Raw genomic sequence first — 24,773 nt, forward strand, 5'->3', positions numbered from 1 at the left:
ACCTCCATTATCAGTTTCGGGTGTTACCTTTTGGTTTGAACACGGGTCTGCGAGTCTTCACCAAAGTTATGGCGGTAATGACGGTTGTACTCCGCCGTCAAGCGGTCAGGATCCTACCGTACTTGGACAACTTGTTGATCCTGGCAAATTCCCCAGAGATTCTCCTACGGACCTACGTCATCTGGATTTGACAATCCGGTTCCTGCAAGCCCACGGGTGGCTAATCAACTGGAAGAAATCCTCCCTGGTCCCTGCTCAGAGCATGGTGCACCTGGGAGCGTTGTTGGACACTCTCACAACCAGCGGTTGTTCTTGTCTCAGGAGAAGGTCCTGAAACTTCAGGACAGGATTCAATGCTTCCTATCTCGTCCGCAAGTGTCGATACATTCGGCAATGCAAGTGCTAGGTCTCGTAGTGTCGGCTTTCGACATGGAGTACGCTCAATTCCATTCCCGCCCTCTCCAGAGGCTGATTCTTTTCAAGTGGGACAGCCTACCTCACCGGATCAGGTCTCGTATAATCTCATTATCTCTTGAGGTCCGCCTGTCACTGAGCTGGTGGCTTCAGGACCAACAATTGAGCAGGGGTCATCCTTTCTGGATCTCCAACTGAGTCCTTCTGACGATGGATGCCAGTCTGTTAGAGCAACACTCCCTTCAGGGTCTGTGGACCAAGGAGGAGTCTCTCCTTCCGATCAACATTCTGGAATTGCGGGCGGTGTTCAACTCATTGAACTTGGCCCAGCATCTAATACAGAACAGACCTGTTCAAGTACAGTCTGACAACGCTACCACATAAATCATCAAGGCTGCACTGAAGCCGCATGGCAATGAGGGAAGTATCACGGATTCTTCAGTGGGCGGAAAGCCATCTAGCAGCCATATCGGCAGTGTTCATTCCGGGGGTCCTAAACTGGGAAGCGGACTTTCTCAGTCGTCAGTACGTATACGCCGGAGAGTGGAGCCTCCATCCAGAAGTTTTTCAACTCCTCTTGGACAGGTGGGACTATCCAGATGTGGACCTGATGCTGTCTCAACACAATCACAAGGTTTTGTTCTTTGGAGCAAGAGATCCTCAAGCAGCGTTCGTGGACGCACTGGCAATTTCATGGAACTTTCGGCTGCCATAAGTGTTCCCTTCGGTGTCACTCCTGCCCAGAGTAATAAGGAAGTTCAAACAAGGAGGAATCCTACTTCTGATCGCTCCAGCGTGGCCCAGACGGCACTGGTTCTCAGACCTTCAGGGTCTCTCGATAGAGCGTCCCCTTCTACTTCCGCAGTGCCCAGATCACCTCGTTCAGGGCCCCTGTGTATATCAGGATTTAGCTCGATTGTCTTTGATGGCGTGACTCTTGAAGCTTCTGTTTTAAGGGCCAAAGGATTTTCTGAGGCGGTCATTCAAACCATGTTAAAAGCTCGGAAACCGGCTTCAGCCCGGATTTATCATAGGGTCTGGAATTCTTACTTTGCATGGTGCGCATCTAACAATCATGACGCTTACAAGTTTAGTACAGCCAAACTTTTGGCCTTTCTACAACAAGGCCTGGACTTGGGCCTTCGTCTGGCCTCCATCAAGGTTCATATTTCGGCCTTATCTGTTTGATTTCAGAGAAAAATTTAAACTTTACCTGATGTGCATACATTCACTCAGGGTGTGTTGCGGATTCAACCTCCTTATGTCCCGCCGGTGGCCCCTTGGGGCTTGTCGGTGGTTCTGGAGGCATTGCAAGGGTCTCTGTTTAAGCCTCTTGAATCTGCTGACCTTAAGTGGCTTACTCTTAAGGTAGTGTTTCTGCTAGCTATTGCTTCCGCTAGATGAGTGTCCGATTTGGGTGCCTTTGTATTGTATCCCTATCTGATTTTTCACCGTGATCGGGCGGTTCTTAGAACATGCACTGGATATTTACGTAAGGTGGTGTCTTCTTTCCACCTTAATCAGGAGATCATAGTTCCGGCCTTGTCCTCTCCCGATTTTGTCTTCCAAAGAGTGGTCTTTGGATGTGGTACGGGCTCTCCGTATCTACGTGAAGAGAACTGCCTCCATTCGGAAGTCGGATTCTCTCTTTGTTCTGTTTGGTTTTCACAAACGTGGCTGGCCTGCTCACAGGCAGACCCTGGCCAGATGTATTAGATTGGTGATTGCACAAGCTTATGCACAGGCTGGTCTTCCAGCTCCTGGTACTATAAAGGCCCATTCTACTCGGTCAGTAGGACCTTCTTGGGCGGCCCGCCGTGGCGCGACCCTTGAACAATTGTGCAAGGCGGCTACGTGGTCCTCATTGAACACGTTCATAAGGTTCTATGCCTTTGATACTTCCGCCTCCCAGGATGCTTCCTTTGGACGCCGGGTTCTTGTGCCCGCTACAGTGCATCCCCTCCCATAAGGAACTGCTTTAGGACATCCCCAATGTCATTCCCTGTGGAGCCCAGTGTACCCCGCAGCAGAAAACGAGATTTATGGTAAGAACTTACCTTTGTTAAATCTTTCTGCGAGGTACACTGGGCTCCACAGGGCGCCCACCCTGATGCACTTGGCTTCTTTGGTTTGGTATGGCATTAGCCGCTGACACCCTCCCCTGTCATGAGTGTGTGGTGTTTGTGGCTACTAACAGTTGTCGTCTCTTTTGCCTGCTACTATATTGGACTGGTTAACTAAAAACTGAGCTCCTGTGCACGGAGGCGGTGCTTGGCTTTCTGGGAACAGTCAAAGCTTTGAGCCTGTTGGTGCCTCGGATCAAGATCCTACTCTATACCCCAATGTCATTCCCTGTGGAGCCCAGTTTACCTCGCGGAAAGATTTAACAAAGCTAAGTTCTTACCATAAATCTCGTTTTTGGGGTGTGGACCTGGAGCTGCAGCTCAGTCGGCTCCATTGTTATTCCTGCTCAGGGAACACACAGCAGCCAAAGGGCAGAGCCTACTATTGGATTTAACCTGTGTGGGAGGGTGTTTCTCGCCCAATCAGCTGTGGGCTGGGTGTGATAGACCTGCTGCTAACCCAGTGAGAGCTCCTAGCCACACCCAGCGTTATCGACAGTCACAGAGTGACAGATCTGGGCTATTTATATAGGGAATTGAACTTGAATGGTCCTCTCGGAGTCGGGAGATTCTGACGAGTCCAGTTAATTTTAGCCCTGATTTTGGGACTGTCCTTACTTAAATATATTAAACAGTAGGAATAGATGATAACCCAGCCCCTGCTTATCTCTAGGATTCCCTTCTTGCAGGTCATCAATGCATACGCAGATGGCTTGGTCCTGTAGGGGTGACTTGCAATGATACTGCAACTCTCCCCACTAGTGGGGAATCTCGCACCAGGCTTGTGGGTTTTATACAAAGCCCTGTGGTCTGTGGGGCTACGAACAGAGAAATGCGAGTCTGGAGGTACTGTAGGTGTGGCATACAGTTACTTGTGCTGCAAGCCAATTCACAGTTAATAGGATTGAACCCTAGGAGTATGTTTTACTAAATGTCTATTTTGATCAATGCAATGTTTCAGGGGCCAAAACACACATTTCCAAGTGTTTAAAATCCATTGCAAAATGGTCTATTAGTAAATGTGTTACAGCTCTTGAAACAATGCATCAATGTAGATCAATGGAAATGTAACTTTAGTAAATGTACCCCTCTAGTTTAACGGGTTTTTAAGGATCTTATTAATAGCTGGAGAGGAGTCTGTTATGGGTTAAGGTACTTCACCCTATATATCCTTTTTCAAGATGGTTCGCTAACTTGTGTCTACTGTGTAAAATTAATGCCGCTGTAGCCAGGCCCCATTCCACTACAAGATTGCAGCTACTGAAGCATCCTATGGATAAGAAAACGGGAACTGGTTCTTGAAACTTCACCTTCTCTCAAACATTGCTAAAGTCAAGCGTGGCTATGGCTTTGGTCTCTTGGATGCTTAGACTACGGACAAGCCGCTTTCATATGAAAATGAACAATTAACAATATTGAGTTGCATTGAAGTGCTGTAAAATGGAATACCATTGCTTTGTGAAGCTCCATTAGTTGACAGGACATACTTATGGCCACACAGGACTGCTAGAAGGGCCAATGGGCTGATCCAGCAAACTGGAGCCTTGGCAGAGCAGGTCTGCCTCCTGGCACTCTTCTCGGATGGCATTCATCCTCTGCTTTGTATGCGGCAGCTGCATACTGGGGGAGCTGTTTGACTGGGCATGATGTGAGACTACAACCCTGACTCAGAAATGCCCCTCTTCCAGTATTTGGAATGAATGCCAGGATCCCAGTCTATCCCTGCTTATGGCTTTTGTCCATGGATAACAGTTGCACAATTAAAGAATTATTTGTTTTTAATACCACTTTTTTTTTTTTTTTTTTTTTGACAACCTGGATTCAGTGAATCAGAAAGTCACTTCCAAAGCAAATTCCTTTTTGCTGTAAGAAACGATAACCACAGATGTGTCCTCTTACATCTTTGCTCCGTGTGGTACAAGTCGCTGAAGCAGGGTTTTTAGTGGGTTTTGTTCCCTACACCCTGCAAAAATGCATCTTCGTCACAAAGTAATGCAATATAATGTATGAGCAGATCCTGCAGATTAAAATGATATGCAGCATGCCAATATGCTGTGTGAATGTATTTGTATACAAAATGCTATGCTACGTTTTTTTTTTCTTCTGTAAAACGTGTCATTTTGGGTGCAGATGCAGCCGCAATTACAAACATAATACAGGCATGCTGCATATCCTTTTAGTCAGCAGGATCTGCTTGTGCGTCGTATTGCGTTGCTTTAAGACTAAGATTCATTTTTACAGGGGGAAAAAAGGCTCAATGCTACGGAGTCCTGCCACGGAAAGGCGTGACTTGAAGGGCTGTTTAGTGTGACTGCAGAAAGGATGTAAGCGGACACAGCTGTAGGTGTGTGGTTTTTTTGATTGTTGGTTTTTTGGTGTGTGTGTGTTGTTTTTTTTTTTTTATGCCTTCAAGAGTGAGGAAGTTGTTAGACCACAACCTTTATGGAGTTTAAATTACACAGAGATGTGGCTATTTACCTTTCTACATCACTGAAGGGTACTAAATCAAAGTTATTCCTTCTGAATACAGTCACATTTTAAGTCCACTCCTCTCCAGTGGAACTTTTGGAATGGCTTAAATACTCAGAGTGTGTGTGTGTGTGTGTGTGTGCGTGTGTGCCTTCCAATACTTTCCCCACTATAGATGTAAGACTAACTGGTCTATAATTACCTGGTTCAGCTTTACTTCCCTTTTTGAATATAGGCACTACTTCCGCTATACGCCAGTCTTTGGGAACCATAACTGATATTACTGAATCCTTAAAGATCAAAAATAGCGGTTTTGCAAGTTCAGAGTGAAGCTCCATTAGAACCCTTGGGTGAATACCATCGGGACCTGGTGACTTATTAATCTTTAAATGTTTTAATCGGTCACAGACTACTTCCTCGCTTAAATAAGTACCTATCAGTGGGATATTCTCATTATTGAGATTATGTGCTAGTCCCTGAATTGGGTCCTCTCTAGTAAATACTGTTGAAAAAAACTCATTTAGTGTGTCCGCTATGTCATTATCATTTTTGCTTAAGACTCCCAACTTGTCTTTTAAAGGGCCTATACTCTCCTTCTTTAACCTCTTGCTATTAATGTATTTTAAAGAAAAATTTTTGGGATTCGCTTTGCTTTCTCTGACGTCCTAAGTGGATGCTGGGACTCCGTAAGGACCATGGGGAATAGCGGCTCCGCAGGAGACTGGGCACAACTATAAAGAAAGCTTTAGGTCTAACTGGTGTGCACTGGCTCCTCCCACTATGACCCTCCTCCAGACTTCAGTTAGAATCTTGTGCCCGGCTGAGCTGGATGCACACTAGGGGCTCTCCTGAGCTCCTAGAAAGAAAGTATATTTTAGGTTTTTTATTTTACAGTGAGATCTGCTGGCAACAGACTCACTGCAGCGAGGGACTAAGGGGAGAAGAAGCGAACCTACCTAACTGGTGGTAGCTTGGGCTTCTTAGGCTACTGGACACCATTAGCTCCAGAGGGATCGAACACAGGACCCGACCTCGATCGTTCGGTCCCGGAGCCGCGCCGCCGGCCCCCTTACAGAGCCAGAAGCAAGAAGTGTTCCGGAAAATCGGCGGCAGAAGACTTCTGTCTTCAACAAGGTAGCGCACAGCACTGCAGCTGTGCGCCATTGCTCCTCATGCACACCTCACACTCCGGTCACTGATGGGTGCAGGGCGCTGGGGGGGGGGGGGGCGCCCTGAGGGCAATATAATACACCTTGGCTGGCAAATCTACACCATATATAGTCAGGAAGGCTATATAGGTGTAAAAATACCCCTGCCAGAATTCCAGAAAAAGCGGGAGAAGTCCGCCGGAAAAGGGGCGGGGCCATCTCCCTCAGCACACTGGCGCCATTTTTCCCTCACAGCTCCGCTGGAAGGACGCTCCCTGGCTCTCCCCTGCAGTGTCAAGCTACATAAGGGTAAAAAAGAGAGGGGGGGCACTAAATTTAGGCGCAGTATATATATATATATATATATAAGTATATATATATATATATATATATATATATATATATATATATATATATACAGCTATAAGAGAAAAAAAACTCATTTATAGTGGGATCCCTGTGTTACATAGCGCTCTGGTGTGTGCTGGCATACTCTCTCTCTCTGTCTCCCCAAAGGGCTTTGTGGGGTCCTGTCCTCTGTCAGAGCATTCCCTGTGTGTATGCGGTGTGTCGGTACGGCTGTGTCGACATGTTTGATGAGGAGGCTTATGTGGAGGCGGAGCAGATGCCGATAAATGTGATGTCATCCCCTGGTCGACACCTGAGTGGATAGTTTTGTGGAAGGAATTACGCGACAGCGTCGACTCCTTGCATAAAAGGTTTGACGACATACCAAATATGGGACAGCCGGCTTCTCAGCCTGTGCCTGCCCAGGCGTCTCAAAAGCCGTCAGGGGCTCTAAAACGCCCGCTACCTCAGATGGCAGACACAGATGTCGACACGGATCCTGAATCCAGTGTCGACGACGATGAGACTAATGTATCTTCCAATAGGGCCACACGTTATATGATTGAGGCAATGAAAAATGTGTTGCATATTTCTGATGTTACCCCGGGTACCACAAAAAAGGGTATTATGTTTGGAGAGAAAAAACTACCAGTTGTTTTTCCTCCATCTGAGGAATTAAATGAAGTGTGTGAAGAAGCGTGGGCTTCCCCCGATAAGAAACTGGTAATTTCGAAGAGGTTACTAATGGCGTACCCTTTCCCGCCAGAGGATAGGTCACGTTGGGAAACATCCCCTAGGGTGGATAAAGCGCTCACACGCTTGTCAAAGAAGGTGGCACTACCGTCTCCGGATACGGCCGCCCTGAAGGAATCTGCTGATAGAAAGCAGGAGGCTATCCTGAAGTCTATATATAAACACACAGGTGTTATACTGAGACCAGCTATTGTTTCAGCATGGATGTGCAGTGCTGCAGCTGCGTGGTCAGATTCCCTGTCGGAAAATATTGATACCCTAGACAGGGACACTATATTGCTAACCGTAGAGCATATTAAAGACGCACTCTTATACATGAGGGATGCACAGAGGGATATTTGCCGGCTGGCATCTAAAATAAGTGCAATGTCCATTTCTGCCAGGAGAGGGTTATGGACTCGGCAGTGGACAGGAGATGCAGATTCTAAAAGGCACATGGAAGTTTTGCCTTATAAGGGTGAGGAGTTGTTCGGGGATGGTCTCTCGGACCTCGTTTCAACAGCAACAGCTGGGAAGTCTACATTTTTACCCCATGTTCCCTCACAGCCAAAGAAAGCACCGTATTATCAGGTACAGTCCTTTCGGCCCAATAAGGGCAAGCGGGTTAAAGGCACGTCCTTTCTGCCCAGAGGCAGAGGTAGAGGGAAAAAGCTGCAGCATACAGCCAGTTCCCAGGAGCAAAAGTCCTCCCCCGCTTCCTCTAAGTCCACATCATGACGCTGGGGCTCCACAGGCGGAGCCAGGTACGGTGGGGGCCCGTCTCAAAAATTTCAGCGATCAGTGGGCTCGCTCACGGGTGGATCCCTGGATCTTTCAAGTAGTATCTCAGGGGTACAAGCTGGATTTCGAGACGTCTCCCCCCCGCCGTTTCCTCAAATCTGCCTTGCCAACAACTCCCTCAGGCAGGGAGGCAGTGTTAGAGGCAATTCACAAGCTGTATTCCCAGCAGGTGATAGTAAAGGTGCCCCTACTTCAACAAGGACGGGGTTACTATTCCACAATGTTTGTGGTACCGAAACCGGACGGTTCGGTGAGACCCATTTTAAATTTGAAATCCTTGAACACGTATATAAAAAAATTCAAGTTCAAGATGGAATCGCTCAGGGCGGTTATTGCAAGCCTGGACGAGGGGGATTACATGGTATCACTGGACATCAAGGATGCTTACCTGCATGTCCCCATTTACCATCCTCACCAGGAGTACCTCAGATTTGTGGTACAGGATTGTCATTACCAATTCCAGACGTTGCCGTTCGGTCTATCCACGGCTCCGAGGGTCTTAACCAAGGTAATGGCCGAAATGATGATACTCCTTCGAACGAAGGGAGTTTTAATTATCCCGTACTTGGACGATCTCCTGATAAAGGCGAGGTCCAGGGAGCAGTTGTTGGTCGGGGTAGCACTATCTCGGGAGGTGCTACAACAGCACGGCTGGATTCTAAATATTCCAAAGTCACAGCTGGTCCCTACGACACGTCTACTGTTCCTGGGGATGGTTCTGGACACAGAACAGAAAAAAGTGTTTCTCCCGGAGGAGAAGGCCAAGGAGCTGTCATCCTAAAACCAAAACAGGTGTCTGTGCATCACTGCACGTGGATCCTGGGAAAGATGGTAGCTTCCTACGAAGCAATTCCATTCGGCAGGTTCCATGCAAGAGCCTTTACAGGACTGGGTCCTGGTGACCACGAATGCCAGCCTTCGAGGCTGGGGGGCAGTCACACAGGGAAGAAACTTCCAAGGACTATGGTCAAGTCAGGAGACTTCCCTGCACATAAATATTCTGGAGCTGAGGGCCATTTACAATGCCCTAAGTCAGGCAAAACCCCTGCTTCAAAACCAGCCGGTACTGATCCAGTCAGACAACATCACGGCGGTCGCCCATGTAAACCGACAGGGCGGCACGAGCAGCAGGGCGGCGATGGCAGAAGCCACAAGGATTCTCCGATGGGCGGAAAATCACGTGTTGGCACTGTCAGCAGTGTTCATTCCGGGAGTGGACAACTGGGAAGCAGACTTCCTCAGCAGGCACGACCTCCACCCGGGAGAGTGGGGACTTCATCCAGAAGTCTTCCAACTGATTGTAAACCGTTGGGAAAGGCCACAGGTGGACATGATGGCGTCCCGCCTAAACAAAAAGCTAGATATTGCGCCAGGTCAAGAGACCCGCAGGCGATAGCTGTGGACGCTCTAGTGACACCGTGGGTGTACCGGTCGGTTTAGGTGTTCCCTCCTCTTCCTCTCATACCCAAGGTACTGAGGATAATAAGGAGAAGAGGAGTAAGAACTATACTCATTGTTCCGGATTGGCCAAGTAGAGCTTGGTACCCGGAACTTCAAGAAATTATGTCAGAGGACCCATGGCCTCTGCCGCTCAGACAGGACCTGCTGCAGCAGGGGCCCTGTCTGTTCCAAGACTTACCGCGGCTGCGTTTGACGGCATGGCGGTTGAACACCGGATCCTGAAGGAAAAGGGCATTCCGGAGGAAGTCATTCCTACGCTGATTAAAACTAGGAAAGAAGTAACCGCAAACCATTATCACCGCATATGGCGAAAATATGTTGCGTGGTGTGAGGCCAGGAAGGCCCCAACAGAGGAATTTCAGCTGGGCCGTTTCCTGCACTTCCTACAGTCAGGGGTGACTATGGGCCTAAAATTGGGTTCCATTAAGGTCCAGATTTCGGCTCTATCGATTTTCTTCCAGAGAGAACTGGCTTCACTACCTGAAGTTCAGACTTTTGTTAAGGGAGTGCTGCATATTTAGCCCCCTTTTGTGCCTCCAATGGCACCTTGGGATCTCAACGTGGTGTTGGATTTCCTAAAGTCACATTGGTTTGAGCCACTTAAAACCGTGGAATTGAAATGTCTCACGTGGAAAGTGGTCATGTTGTTGGCCTTGGCTTCGGCCAGACGTGTATCAGAATTGGCGGCTTTGTCATGTAAAAGCCCTTATCAGATTTTCCATATGGATAGGGCAGAATTGAGGACTCGTCCCCAGTTTCTTCCTAAAGTGGTATCAGCTTTTCATCTGAACCAACCTATCGTGGTGCCTGCGGCTACTACAGACTTGGAGGCTTCCAAGTTGTTGGACGTAGTCAGGGCCCTGAAAATCTATGTTTCCAGGACAGCTGGAGTCAGAAAGACTGACTCGCTATTTATCCTGTATGCGCCCAACAAGTTGGGTGCACCTGCTTCAAAGCAGACTATTGCTCGCTGGATCTGTAGTACGATTCAGCTTGCACATTCTGCGGCTGGACTGCCGCATCCTAAATCAGTGAAAGCCCATTCCACGAGGAAGGTGGGCTCTTCTTGGGCGGCTTCCCGAGGGGTCTCGGCTTTACAACTTTGCCGAGCAGCTACTTGGTCGGGGTCAAACACATTTGCTAAATTCTACAAGTTTGACACCCTGGCTGAGGAGGACCTAGAGTTTGCCCATTCGGTGCTGCAGAGTCATCCGCACTCTCCCGCCCATTTGGGAGCTTTGGTATAATCCCCATGGTCCTTACGGAGTCCCAGCATCCACTTAGGACGTCAGAGAAAATTTGAATTTACTCACCGGTAATTCTATTTCTCGTAGTCCTTAGTGGATGCTGGGCGCCCATCCCAAGTGCGGATTGTCTGCAATACTTGTATATAGTTATTGTTTAACTAAAGGGTTATTGTTGAGCCATCTGTTGAGAGGCTCAGTTGTTATACTGTTAACTGGGTATTGTATCACGAGTTATACGGTGTGATTGGTGTGGCTGGTATGAGTCTTACCCGGGATTCTAAATCCTTCCTTATTGTGTCAGCTCTTCCGGGCACAGTATCCTAACTGAAGTCTGGAGGAGGGTCATAGTGGGAGGAGCCAGTGCACACCAGTTAGACCTAGAGCTTTCTTTATAGTTGTGCCCAGTCTCCTGCGGAGCCGCTATTCCCCATGGTCCTTATGGAGTTCCAGCATCCACTACGGACTACGAGAAATAGAATAACCGGTGAGTAAATTCTTATTTTCCTTTGCTACTAGTTTTTCAGTTTCTACTTTAGCCGCTCTTATTTACTTTTTGCATATTTTGTTACATTCCTTATAGTGCTGAAATGACTCTGCTTCCCCGTCAGATTTGTATTTTTTAAATGCTCGCCTTTTCTTGCCCATAAGTTCCTTTATCTTTTTGTTAAGCCACATCGGTTTATGATTTTTATTCCATTTTTTGCTGCTCATATGAATGAATTGGAGTATATTTTTAGCTAGCAGGAATTTTAGTACCTCCCATTTCTCCGTACTATTTTTTCCTAAAAACAAACCTTCCCATTCATTATCCCTGAAAAATACCCTCATCTTTTTCAAAGTTCGCTTTGCTAAAGTTTAGAGTCCTAGTTGAGCCAGTATAGGGCTGTTTATGAAAACTGATATTGAATGTGACCATATTGTGGTCGCTGTTTCCTATGGGTTCCCCTACTATAATATCTGATACCAAATCCCCATTGTTTGTTAATACCAGGGCTAAGATTGCATTGTACCTAGTTGGTTCCTCAATTAGTTGAACTACGTAGTTATCATTAAGTGTGTTTAAAAACATATTGCCCCTAGCAGTATCACATGAATCGTTTTTCCAGTTTATCTCTGGATAGTTAAAATCTCCCATCACTACTATGTCTCCTACTCCTGCTGCTCTTTCAATTTGCTTTAGTAACATTTCCTCATCAGATACGTTGATACCAGGCGGCCTATAGCATACACCCAATACTAACTTTTTTATTCCTTTTTCCCTGCATGCAATTTCTACCCATAATGTCTCGACAGTGTCTACAGTCCCCTCCTGAATATCTTCCCGTATATCAGGCTTTAAAAACGGCTTTACGTAAAGACACCCCCCCCACCCTTTTTATTTAGTGTCTCTCCTAAACCGTGTATAGCCCTCTATCTAGATTGACTGTCCAATCATGAGATACGTCCCACCAAGTTTCAGTAATGCCTATAATATCATACTGTTTGTTTGCTGCAAGTATTTCTAGTTCTTCTTTGTTGAAAAGGCATGCAATAGGGGAATCTCTCTTAAAACGGTTTGATCTAAACTGACTTAATTTAATTCATTTTACGTAGGTACTTTCTGCATGTGATCAGTGTAGTCCATCCTCCTGGTCAGATTTGCTCCTCACTCATAGATGCAACGATTCAGCAGTACAGGTGGCTACAGCCGACTGCAGATCTACTTTGACTGTAGAAAGTAGAGCAACCTGCGGTGGCTGCAGATGAATGTTGAAGCTATTCCAGAAGCAGTCTGTTGGTAACTCTTGTTTGCTTTGTGTAGCTATATTTCACTTTCTACAATAATGTAGAAAGTAGTATAGATGTTGTACAATCTACTGCGTATTTAATAGGAAGGGTTGGGTACGGGTGACTGCCAGTTGGAATACCGCTGGTCACCATACTGACGCTGGGATCCCCAGTGTTTAGATTGCCGGCGGTGGAGGGCGATCGCAAGGAAGCCCCTTGTGGGCTCGCTGCACTTGCCAGGCAGCGGGCTTGGTGGCTTGCTGTGCTCGCCACAGGTTCTATTCCCACTCTATGGGTGTCATTGACACCCACAAATGAGAATAGTCCTGGTCAGTCAGCATGCCGACTGTCGTGTTTTGCACCAGGCAGGATTGCGGCATCTGTATAGTGTCCGGTGTTCTCCTGACCACCGGTCGCATAACCACATCCCTATAGGAGGATTAATAACTCTGGAAAGGGCATCCTTTTACTCTTTTTGGTTTTTAGATGTTCAACATTACTAGCCAAACACATTTCTGGAGTTCGACCACCATTACACTATGTACAAGCCTTTATAAAAGTAATGGGCACTTAAGTTGTTGGCTTACCTGTGCTTCCTACAGTTTGGAGAGTGTACAGCATGCGGGAAGGAGGTGGTACCTGTGTAGTAGGAGAGGGATGGGCTCTGCAGGTGCCACCCAAATCCTCATGTGACAGTGTTCAGGGCCATCTTAATTTATAGGCACACTGGACAGTACCTAGCAGCCCTCCAGCAGGGCTGTCTGGTGCCGCTGGAGTATCTTGGAAAGTAGGTAGAGAATGCTGCTCTGATTGCGGTCATTCATCATTTGATAACTACATCCCAGCCTGGAGCTATCCACCAGAGTGCTGACAGCCATTCACTGTATGAGGCATCACCATCTCGATACATGCTTCCAAACACTCTCCAAACTCTCCAAACACTCTCTCCAACTGCCGACCCATCTCTTTCCTCCCTTTTGCCTCCAAACTCCTTGAGCGTATTGTCTACAACCGCCTTACTTCCTTTCTTTTCTCACACTCACTACTTGACCCATTCCAGTCTGGCTTCCGTCCTCTCCACTCAACTGAAACTGCCCTTACAAAAGTATGCAATGACCTCCATGCTGCTAAATCTAAGGGACACTACTCTCTACTTATTCTAATTGATCTCTCTGCTGCTTTTGACACTGTGGACCATCCTCTCCTACTGCAAATCCTTCACTCCATTGGTCTGCGCGACACTGCCCTCTCTTGGCTGTCTTCCTACCTCACTGACCGTTCATTCTCTGTCTCTTCTCATGACTCCACCTCCCCCTCACTTCCACTAACTGTAGGTGTACACCAGGGTTCTGTCCTTGGTCCTCTTCTCTTCTCTCCTCTATACATCCTCACGAAGTAAGCTCATTAGTTCTTTTGGTTTCCAATATCATCTCTATGCTGATGACACCCAAATCTATCTTTCCTCTCCAGACCTCTCCCCTGCTCTCCTCACTCGTATCTCCAACTGTCTCTGCTACCTCTTCCTGGATGTCCCAGCGCTTTCTTAAACTTAACATGTCTAAGACCGAGCTGATCATCTTTCCTCCCTCCCGCATAACCTCACCTCCTACAATCTCATTACCTATTGATGGCACTACTATCTCCTCTAGCCCCCAAGTGCACTGTCTTGGAGTAATCCTTGACTCCTCCCTCTCCTTCAAACCACACATTCAGCACCTCTCACTAACCTGCTGTTTTCTTCTAAAAAATATTTCCAGGATCAGACCCTTTCTGACCCAGGATGCTACTAAGACTCTTATCCACTCACTGGTCATCTCCAGACTGGATTACTGTAATCTCCTGATTGGCATTCCTGACAAACACCTCTCTCCACTCCAATCTATCCTCACTGCTGCTGCCCGGCTCATTTTCCTCACCAAACGCACTACGTCTACCTCTCCTCTCTTACTAGACCTTCACTGGCTCCCCTTCCCTTTCAGAATCCATTTCAAGCTTCTCACACTTGCTTACAAAGCCCTCACCCACTCCTCTCCCATCTACATCTCTGATCTTATCTCCCTTTACACTCCCACCCGTCCTCTTCGCTCTGCTAATGCACGACGACTTTCCTGCCTACGGATTACCTCCTCCCACTCCTACCTCCAAGATTTTTCGCGTGCTGCACCACTTCTCTGGAATTCCCTACCATTCCCCCTCAGACTCTCCACCTCTCTACAAAACTTCAAACGGGCTCTTAAGACCCACTTCTTAACCAAACCCAGCCAAATCTCATCCTAACCCTCTGTTCTACACTCTCTATGTACCCCATTTGTGTCACCCCTGTCTGTCTAACCCTCCCCTTTTAGAATGTAAGCTCTCAGGAGCAGGGCCCTCTTCCCTCATGTGCTTATCCTTTCTTACTTTAATAATCTTCAACTGCATCAACTCCAGCAGTCTTCTGCCACATGATACTTATTCCAGTGTCATCTGCTGATGTAACTGTTTATTTACCCTGTACTTGTCCTATACTGTCATCAACTGTAAGTTGCTGTTTTCCTGTTTGATTATTTATGTACTCTGTAATTGGGCGCTGCGGTACCCTTGTGGCGCCATATAAATAAAGGATAATAATAATACCTGCAGGATGGGTAAGTTATGAAATAGTTTTTATTTATTACCATGAATGAGTGGGTAGAAACTCCAGTGTATAGCTTTACCCAGGGCCTATAAAGCTGTTAGACAGCACTGACAGTGTTAAGGGATACCTCCCATCTCTCAATTATTGGGGTACGGTCAGTTACAATTTGAAAGTTTTCACATAGAGTGACTATGAAACCTGTGATATCTCGGACGTTAAGAGGCATCTTTCTACACCTTCCATCTAACTTCAAGTGAAGTTACTTTTAGATAGTGGAGCTCACCTACCACAGAGTTATTATGGTCTTTCAGAGCTTTAAATCAAACATTTCAGTTGCTACAAATGTTACTTTTTAAATTACTCTGCTATGATCTCATGAGATGAACATGCCAACGAGTACGGTGACTTTCATTTTGTTTAGGTGTGTTGCAATGGCACACGTGTCTTTGTCCAACGAGACATCTTGGAGAAGTTTACTGAAGAGGTGTTGAAGAAAGTAAAGAAAATTAAAATTGGAGACCCTCTCTTGGAAGATACTAGGATGGGTCCACTCATTAATCGCCCCCAGCTGGAGAAAGTATTTGGCTTCATTAAATCTGCTGATAAGCAAGTAAGTTGTAAGAGAGACTTTGTACTGAAGTAACAAGACTGATATAGAGTGGGCAAAATAGGACCTTATTTTAGCCCATGCGAAATGAGATTCAAATGTTATGTGAAGTGAACAGAAAAGTTGCAAAAGTAGATTAGATTATATAAAATGCAACAGAAACCAGACTTTATTTGTTGGCAGGCAATAAAATGACTCTACAGAGAAATTGCAGCAACTTTGATTGGCTGCCAGTCTGCCTGTCAGATGTGTTTCTGCGGAGTATCACCCCCAAAAAAATGGTCATTTAAAAATCTTTGGGGAGAAAAATGATGATAAACACTATCAGGGTGGGTCACATATGAGGGCTTAGGGCTGGTTTAAGTCTAGCCACGCTGAGTGTGGCTGGTTTAAATCAAGCATTCTTGCCAAATCAGCAGTGCATGTCCATTAAGCTTGGGTACACAAACTGCCATCATGTGACAGAGTGGCCGATTAGATAAGCTGTACACGTGCACCAATAACCTTCTTGATGTGTTGAAATCACAAGTGGGCGAGCATTTACATTTCTGATGTCTGCATTTGCAGGGCCTTATCTGATAGGTCTGCACACAACATCGTTTAGACATAGGGGGTCATTCCGAGTTGATCGAAGCTGTGCTAAATTTAGCACAGCTACGATCTTCTTCCCTGACATGCGGGGGGACGCCCAGCACAGGGCTAGCCCGCCCCGCATGTCGGTCTGGCCCCCCCTCGCAGAAGTGCAGATGCCTTTGCACTTCAAGAGTAGCTCCCGGCCAGCACAGCTTTAGCGTGCTGGCCGGGAGCTACTCATCACTCCCCGACCTGCAGCAGCTGCGTGTGACATCACGCAGCCGCTGCGGCCCGCCCACCTGTTTGGTCCGGCCACGCCTGCGTTGGCTGGACCAAACCCACGAAACGGCGGCCAAACACCGCCGTTCCGCCCACTCCCACCCAGCGTTCGCCTCTGCCTGTCAATCAGGCAGAGGCGATCGCATCCCTGCTACGGCCTTTGGCCATCTGGCATGCGCAGCAGGGACCTATTCGCTCTGCTGCGTTAAAACACAGCGAGCAGGTCAGAATGACCCGCATAGTGCGATATAACGACCAGTGTGTATGCGTAATTTAGGCTAATAACGTTTTGTCTATCCTTTTTGAGTGACGTTTAACAAAATCATAAACACATTTTTCATGGCTGATTTAGGGGGACATTTACTAAGCAGTCATAAGAGCGGAGAAGTGAGTCAGTGGAGAAGTTGCATCATCAACCAATCCGCAGCTCTGTATAACTTTTATAGTATGCAAATTATAGATGTTACTTCAGTGCTGATTGGTGCCATGGGCACTTCTCCACTGGCTCACTTCTTCGCTCTTATCACTGCTTAGTAAATGTCCCCCTTAAGGCCAGTACTCACCGGCAGATGCGGGAGAGATGTGTGCTGAGCGAACCGCTTGGCACACATCTCTCCCCCTCACTCAGCACAGCGCGATGTGTGCGGGGGGAGACGGGGGGGACCGCTCATTTCACCCAGCGGGTGAAGTGAGCGACCTGCTAGATTGGCCTGCATGCAGGCCAATCTAGCACCAGCGATAGCGATGCGCGGGGCTGCGCATCGCTATCGCTGTGAGGGCTACACACGGAGCGATAATGCTTAAAATCTAAGCAATCTAGTCAGATTGCTTAGATTTTAAGCAGCGATCGCTCCGTGAGTACCCCCCTTTAGTCTGCTGTCATTAACCATTTTGGGCAAGAAGACTGTTGCTTGTACATCTTATTTATTACCCAAGTAATGTGGGGATGTTAAGCACATCGAATGTGTAAAATACAATACCTCCCTATCCTAAATGTAACCTGAGAAAGGAATGAATAGAATTGCTGTTCACCAACCATTCCTAATCCAGCAGAACCTAAGCAATATTACAAAGATAAATAGTTGATAGCTGGTGTCCAGATATGCAAAAATGGTTACGACTTAAAACCATATATTGGGCAAGATGCGTTATTGCTTGGAAAGTGATAAAATGGAGAGAGAAAAAGTACCAGCCAGTCAGCTCCTAACTGTCATTGTTCAAACACAGCCTGTGACATGGTAGAGGAGCTGACTTGGCTGGTCATTGTTCTCTCTCCCGTTTATCCCTTTCCAAGCGATGACTCATCTAGCCCTTACTGTTTGTTTAATGCATGCATCCACTTATTTCATGCACTGTATCTGTATATCAAAATCGTGTAAATTAAGCCTGACTCAGCTAAATTGGAAAATCTTCTTCTTATTCTGGCCATGGAAGTGTATTACAATTATAGTGAAAAGGGTGTGGGATCTTCTTTCTTTTTTTCTTTCTTTCTTTCTTGACGCCTGTAGCAAAGGGTCACTGCTGTTAATGAAAGAGGAAGAATACTGTGCTTTTGACAGACAAAAAGAAAGTACTTAAAAGGTCGACCTTTATAATGCTGATGCCACAATGTTGAAATTGTTAAATGTTGATGGCAACATGTTTTTAGAGGGAGGAAATAGGGTTAGGTATAGCCAACAAATATCTATCTGAATGCCAGAGACTCTCAGCTGACCCAGGACTCTGAGGACTCCGCTGCAGCAGCCAGTACTAAATGTTGGCATGACTGACCTTTCATACACCACCCAACAAAAAAGGTGGGAAATAGACTTTATATATTAGTATGGACTTGGTTTATAGTGTACCTATTATTATTATTATTATTATTATTATTATTATTATTATTATTATTATTAATTTTTTTTTTTTTATTTCCCCATTTGGGGGAGCATAACAAATTTTATGACTAAATAAATTGGTGGGGGGCGTTTCCCTCCATGTCTTTGTGATAACATGATATATTACTTAACACTGCCACTTGAAAGTTTTGCGCTTTTTTTTTCTTGACCAAAATTGACAAAGATTAAAATCACTATCAAGTAACTACATGAAGAAACCTTCCTTTAACAAATGTATTTCTCTAGCATCCATAAGGGATATTTGGGAGACTTAGTACGATGGGGTATAGACTGGGTCCAAAGGAGCCAGTGCACTTTAAATTTCTTCACTGAGTGTGCTGGGTCCTCCCCCTATATGCCCCCTCCCACAGGGAAAAAAGTGCCCTCAGGAGAGGATGCACATCTCTGCAGCTCCAGTGAGTTTTCTTCAGTTTCTTTTAAACTTTTAGTTTCGGTATGCTGTTTGGGCAACAGCATACCTTCACCGTGGGAGTTAGGCGGGGGACAGTCACCGGCCTTGTGAGGTGTCACAGCCGCTTCCCTGCTGCAGGACCACGTCCTGAGAGGTTGTTTGTACAGCGGGGCACTGCGCCTTAGCTGTCGCAATTGCAGCACGCCGCACACCCCTAACAATAGCCTGAAGGTGACGACAGTGGTGAGTACAAACCTGGGGTCCCCTGGTTCAAAGTGCGGCTGACATACAGGGGAGGCATATAGGACTCTCCTGAGGGGCACCTGCTATAGCCCCTGTGTACACTGGCTAGTGGTTGCTTAAACTAGCACTTGTGTGATGATGTTAAGCTAATTGGGAGACATTGCCAGTATAAGAAAAACACTGTAGCTCCAGCCCCATTGTGGGGCGGAGCTACCTGAGAGCGGGACCAGCTGTATTTTGGCGCCTTCCTCTGCTTACTGCAGCAGCAGGCACGCACGGCTGCTCCTGACACTCTAAAAACGCTGGAAAATTGGTACAGGGTGTAGCAAAGTGGGAGAACCGCTATTGTACACAATCTGTGTCCTATAAAGGACAGTAATCATAGGTGTTTCACTGTGATATAACGGCTTACAGCCTCACTGGGGCTGTGTAGCTGGAGTGTGCTGGTCCACTATCTCCCTCTCACATACAGTAAGGGACAGGCTTGCTAGTTATTACTTGTCTGTGTATGTGATTGTGCTTTACTGTGAACATGGGTAAACACAAACTATGCAGTGTATGCCACACCAGACTCTCTCCCTTATCTGATTCTGTATCATGTGGATAATGCAGCCAATCTTCACAACTGGGGGCTGGGCGAGAGGGTCAAGAGCCTTCCTGGCTAGGTGCCATTAAAAATATGTCTAGGTCCTCACAACTCACTGCTAATGTTCAGAAAACTCAGCTACTACAACAGGCTGTTGCAGACTTCGATGCCAGGGCAGATGTTACACAGCCCCCCCCCCCCCCCCCCTCTCTAACTCAGGACCACAAAAGCGTGGTTTACCTGCTCTACTCTCTGATTCAGATGAAGATGTACAGGAGGATGGGGAGGACTTGGATCCCGTTAGTGGGGATTCCACTTCTGCTCAGGGTATTGAACCCCTCATTCTAGCTATAATGGACGTGTTAAAACTCCCTCTAGAGGACTCTACGTCACAGCAGTCGTTTTTCTTTACACAGAACAAGCCTAATGTCACTTTCCCTGATTCTGCAGAGTTTGATGACCTGTTTAAGTTAGTCTGGAAAAATCCAGACAAAAAAATACAAAGTGTCAGAAGATTTTTGCACACTTTCCCATTTGCTCCTGAAGGTAGGAAATTCTGTGAAGAACCCACGGGGGTTGACGTATCAGTCTCTTAACTGTCTAAAAAGGTGGTGCTGCCTGCCCCGGGCTCCTTTATCATAAAGGACACTGGGGACAGAAAAATAGACTACACTAAAGTCTATCTACACAGCAGCATGTGTATCGCAAAGGCCGGTCATAACGGGTTGCTGGATGACCCATGCCATTCACATGTGGGCTTCTCAAATTCAGGAGGGCCTCTCTGGGGATATGTCTCTGGTCACTACGGTGACTCTCCTGAAGCACATTCAGGACACTGTATGCGTCCTGTGTGACTTGCTCAAGGATATGGGCAATATTAATGCTAGGACCTCTGCCACGGCAGTGCCTTGTGGTTGCGTCAATGAATAGCGGACGCAGAGTCCAAGTGCAGTGTGGAATCTCTCCCCTTTTCTGGGGAATAGCTCTTCAGGGTTGAGTTGGATACGTGGATTTCTAAGGTTACTGCTGGGAAATGCACGTTTCTCCACTCTGGGGCCCCGCCGGCTATGTGTTTCTACCCAGGGCCGTCTGTTCAGTCCTTTCAGTCTAACAGATTTCGATCTAGGGCCAGAGGTGCCTCCACTGCGGCTAGAGACACCAGAGGTAAGACAAGAAGACCTGCAAACGCCAGTTCTCAGGAACAGAGCAACAGTTCTGCTTCCACGAAGTCCTCAGCATGTTGGTGCCCACCCACCCACGAGGGGATCTCAAGGTGAGAGCTCAACTGCGTCTCTTCAGCCATGTCTGGGAGGGTTCCTGCCAGAACACCTGTGTCAAGAACCTCATTTGTCAGGGCTACAAGCTGGAGTTTGACGGTGCTCTTTCCCCAACGATTTTTCAAATCAACCTTACCAGATTTGGAGGATACGTAAGTTGCGTTGCAACAGGCCATCCATAAGTTGGTCCAGTCCCACGTCATTGTTCCAGTACCAATACAACAATGTGGAAAGGGTTATTACTCCAACCTGTTTGTGGTATCGAAGCCGGACGGTTCGGTAAGGCCCATTTTGAATCTAAAGTCCTTGAACCCTTATCTAAAGGTTTTCAAGTTCAAGATTGAATCCTTACGAGCAGTGATTGTGGGCCTGGAAGAACAGGAATTCATGGTTTCCCTGGATATCAAGGATGCCTACCTTCATATTCCGATTTGGCCACCTCCATCAGGCTTTTCTGAGGTTTGCCCTACTGGACGATCACTACCAGTTCCAGGCACTACCCTTCGGCCTGTCAACAGCTCCGAGGGTGTTCACAAAGGTAATGGCAGAGATGTTCCAGCTCTGGGGTCCAGGGGGTCAACATGGTCCCTTACCTGGACGATCTCCTGATAAAAGCAAGATCCAGGGAGCTTTTATTGCTCCATATTGACCGCACTATCCAACTTCTGTCACACCATGGGTGGACTCTCAATTTACAGAAGTCCCACCTGGAGCCAACTCGGCAGCTCCTGGTCCTGGGGATGTTACTGGATACTGTGGCCCAGAAGGTGTTCCTCCCGGAGGACAATGCAAGAACACTTCAGGAGATGGTCCGCACAGTGCTCCGACCTGCTCGAGTATCCGTCCATCTTTGCATAAGATTGTTGGGGAAGATGGTTGCCTCCTACGAGGTGATCCAATGTGGGAGGTTCCATGCCAGAACATTTCAATTAGATCTCCTGAGCAAGTGGTCCAGATCACATGTACAGATGCACCGGATGATACGCCTGTCACCTCAGGCCAGGATTTCCCTCCTGTGGTGGCTGCAGTCTTCCAATCTCCTGGAAGGCTGGAGTTTCGGGATTCATGATCTCCTCACGACAGATGCAAGTCTGACAGGATAGGGAGCTGTAACCCAAGGGGCTCAGTTCCAGGGCAGGTGGTCAGCCCACGAAGCCCCCCTTCCGATCAACATTCTGGAACTTCAGGCGATCTACAGTGCTCTGCTTCAGGCCTCTCCTCTACTCAAGGATCACGCGTTCAAAGTACAGTTGGACAACGCCACAGCAGTGGAGTACATCAGTCTACAAGGAGGGACAAAAAGCAGGGCCTGCATGTGAGAGAGTGTCAAAGATACTCCTCTGGGCAGAAAGAAATGCAAGAGCAATGTCGGCAATCTTTATTCTGGGAGTGGACAACTGGGAAGCGTACTTCCTGAGTCGTCACGATCTCCACTCCGAGGAGTGGGGGCTCCACCATCAGGTGTTTCAGCAGATCATTGACCGGTGGGGCTGCCCACAAATAGGCTTCTCGACTCAACAAGAAGCTTCATTGGTGTTGCTCTCGAACCAGAGACCCTCAGGCGAGGGCAGTGGATGCACTTACGTCTGTTTCCTCCGATTCCGTTGCTCCCAAGGGTGCTCAATTGAATCGGAAATCAAGGAGTCCAGGCAATTCTGATTGCCTCGGAGGGTGTGGTGCGCGGATCTTCTGGACATGTCCGTCAAAGACCCTTGGCCTCTACCACTAAGAAGAGATCTTCTTCAACAAGGACCGTTCGTCTACCCGGACTTACAATGACTGTTTGACGGCATGGAGGTTGAGCAGTACATCCTAGCTCACAAGGGCCTTTCCAAAAGAGTCATTGCTACGATGGTTCAGGCCAGGAAACCTGTAACTTCAGAACACTACCATCCTATCTGGAGACGATATGTCTCTTGTTGCGAGGAACGCTCTTATCCGCTCTGATATGGGCTTACGTCTGGGTTCCATTAAGGTCCAGATTTCAGCCTTCTCTATTTTCTTCCAGAAGAAATTGGCAGTATTGCCAGAAGTTCAGACCTTTTTTCAAGGAGTACTTCATATTCAACCTTTTATGCTGCCTGCGGCACCCTGGGATTTGAATGTAGTGTAGGAATTTCTACAGTCCTCCTGGTTTGAACCTCTGACTGTAGAAGATAAGTACCTCATGTGGAAGACTGTGGTTACTGGCCCTAGCTTCTGCTAGGCGTGTCTCGGAATTGGGGGGGGGCTTCTTGTGTAGAAGCCATTACTTGGTCTTTTATGAGGACAGAGCGGAGCTCAGAACTAGGCAGCAGTTCCTGCCGAAGGTTATCTCTGCGTTCCACCTGAATCAACCTATTGTGGGTCCTTAAAGTTATGGCGTTTCTGCTCCTCCGGAGGCATTGGATGCTGTGTGAGCCTTGAAGATCTACAGTATGTCAAGAGAACAGCTTGCATCAGAAAGACTGATTCCTTGTTCATGCTCTATGATGCGCAGAAAAAGGGTTGCCCTGCTTCAAAGCAGTCCATTGCTTGTTGGCTTAGGCTGACTATCCAACAAGCCTATGTGTCGGCAGCCTTGCCTGTTCCTAAGTCTGTAAAGGCCCACTCTACAAGATCTGTGGGCTTTTCCTGGGCGACTGCCCGTGGAGTCTCAGCCTTGCAATTATGCCGAGCTGCTACCTGGTCGGGGAAGAACTCCTCTCTCTCTCTCTCTCTCTCTCTCTCTCTCTTTTTTTTTTTTTTTTTTTTTTTTTTTTTTTTTTTTCCCCCTTCAGTTCTACAAGTCTATAACCCTGGCCAAAGAGGATACCCAGTTTGGGCAGGCTGTGCTGCAGCAGTCTCTGCACATTCCCGTCTGTTCTGGAAGCTTTGGGATGTCCCCATCGTACAAATTCTCCCCAATATCCCTTATGGTTGGTAGAGAAAATAGGATTTTAATTACCTACCGGTAAATCCTTTTCTGGTCCATAAGGGATATTGGGGGGTCATTCCGAGTTGTTCACTCGTTGCCGATTTTCACAACGGAGCGATTAAGGCGAAAATGCGCATGGTACGCAGTGCGCATGCGCTAAGTATTTTAGCTCAAAACTTAGATTTACTCACGTCCGAACAAAGAATTTCCATAGTTGAAGTGATCTGAGTGTGATTGACAGGAAGTGGGTGTTTCTGGGCGGAAACTGACCGTTTTCTGGGAGTGTGCGGAAAAACGCAGGCGTGCCAGGATAAAACTCGGGATTGTCTGGAGAAACAGTGGAGTGGTTGGCCGAACGCAGGGCGTGTTTGTGACGTCAAACCAGTAACGAAACGGGCTAAGCTGATCGCAGTGTAGGAGTAAGTCTTCAGCTACTCAGAAACTGCTAAGAATTTACTATTCACAATTCTGCTAATCTTTCGTTCGCAATTCTGCTAAGCTAAGATACACTCCCAGAGGGCGGCAGCCTAGCGTGTGCAATGCTGCTAAAATCTGCTAGCGAGCGAACAACTCTGAATGACCCCCATTGGGCGCCCGCCTCAGTGTGTTCACTTTTCTGCAGGTCATCTTTTCTATAGTTACCTGCTCAGCTGTTGCGGTTTGGTTACCAGCCGTTGCTGGTTCTTTTATGTTCGTGGTGTGCTGGTGTATAAATCTCACCACTCATTCGGGCACTGTTTTACCTATAACTGTCTGTGGGATGGGCCATAGAGGGGAGGAGCCAGCACACCAGTGAAGAAATTTAAAGTGCGCTGGCTCCTTTGGACCCAGTCTATACCCCATCGTACTAAGTCTCCCCAATATCCCTTATGGACTACGAGAAAAGGATTTACCGG

General features: G+C 47.2%; 1 protein-coding gene across 3 annotated transcripts in view; it reads left to right on the plus strand.

Annotated features, from left to right (window-relative positions):
• ALDH9A1 (aldehyde dehydrogenase 9 family member A1) overlaps positions 1-24,773 on the plus strand; it is a 190,919-nt gene that overhangs the window by 155,285 nt on the left and 10,861 nt on the right. For all 3 annotated transcript variants that reach the window (XM_063940256.1, XM_063940257.1, XM_063940258.1), the window contains exon 8: positions 15,549-15,737. In XM_063940256.1, coding sequence (XP_063796326.1) covers positions 15,549-15,737 — 189 coding nt within the window. The remainder of the gene's footprint in view (positions 1-15,548; positions 15,738-24,773) is intronic.

The sequence above is a fragment of the Pseudophryne corroboree genome, chromosome 9 (genome assembly GCF_028390025.1).
Source record: "Pseudophryne corroboree isolate aPseCor3 chromosome 9, aPseCor3.hap2, whole genome shotgun sequence".
In the NCBI taxonomy this organism is placed as follows: domain Eukaryota; kingdom Metazoa; phylum Chordata; class Amphibia; order Anura; family Myobatrachidae; genus Pseudophryne; species Pseudophryne corroboree.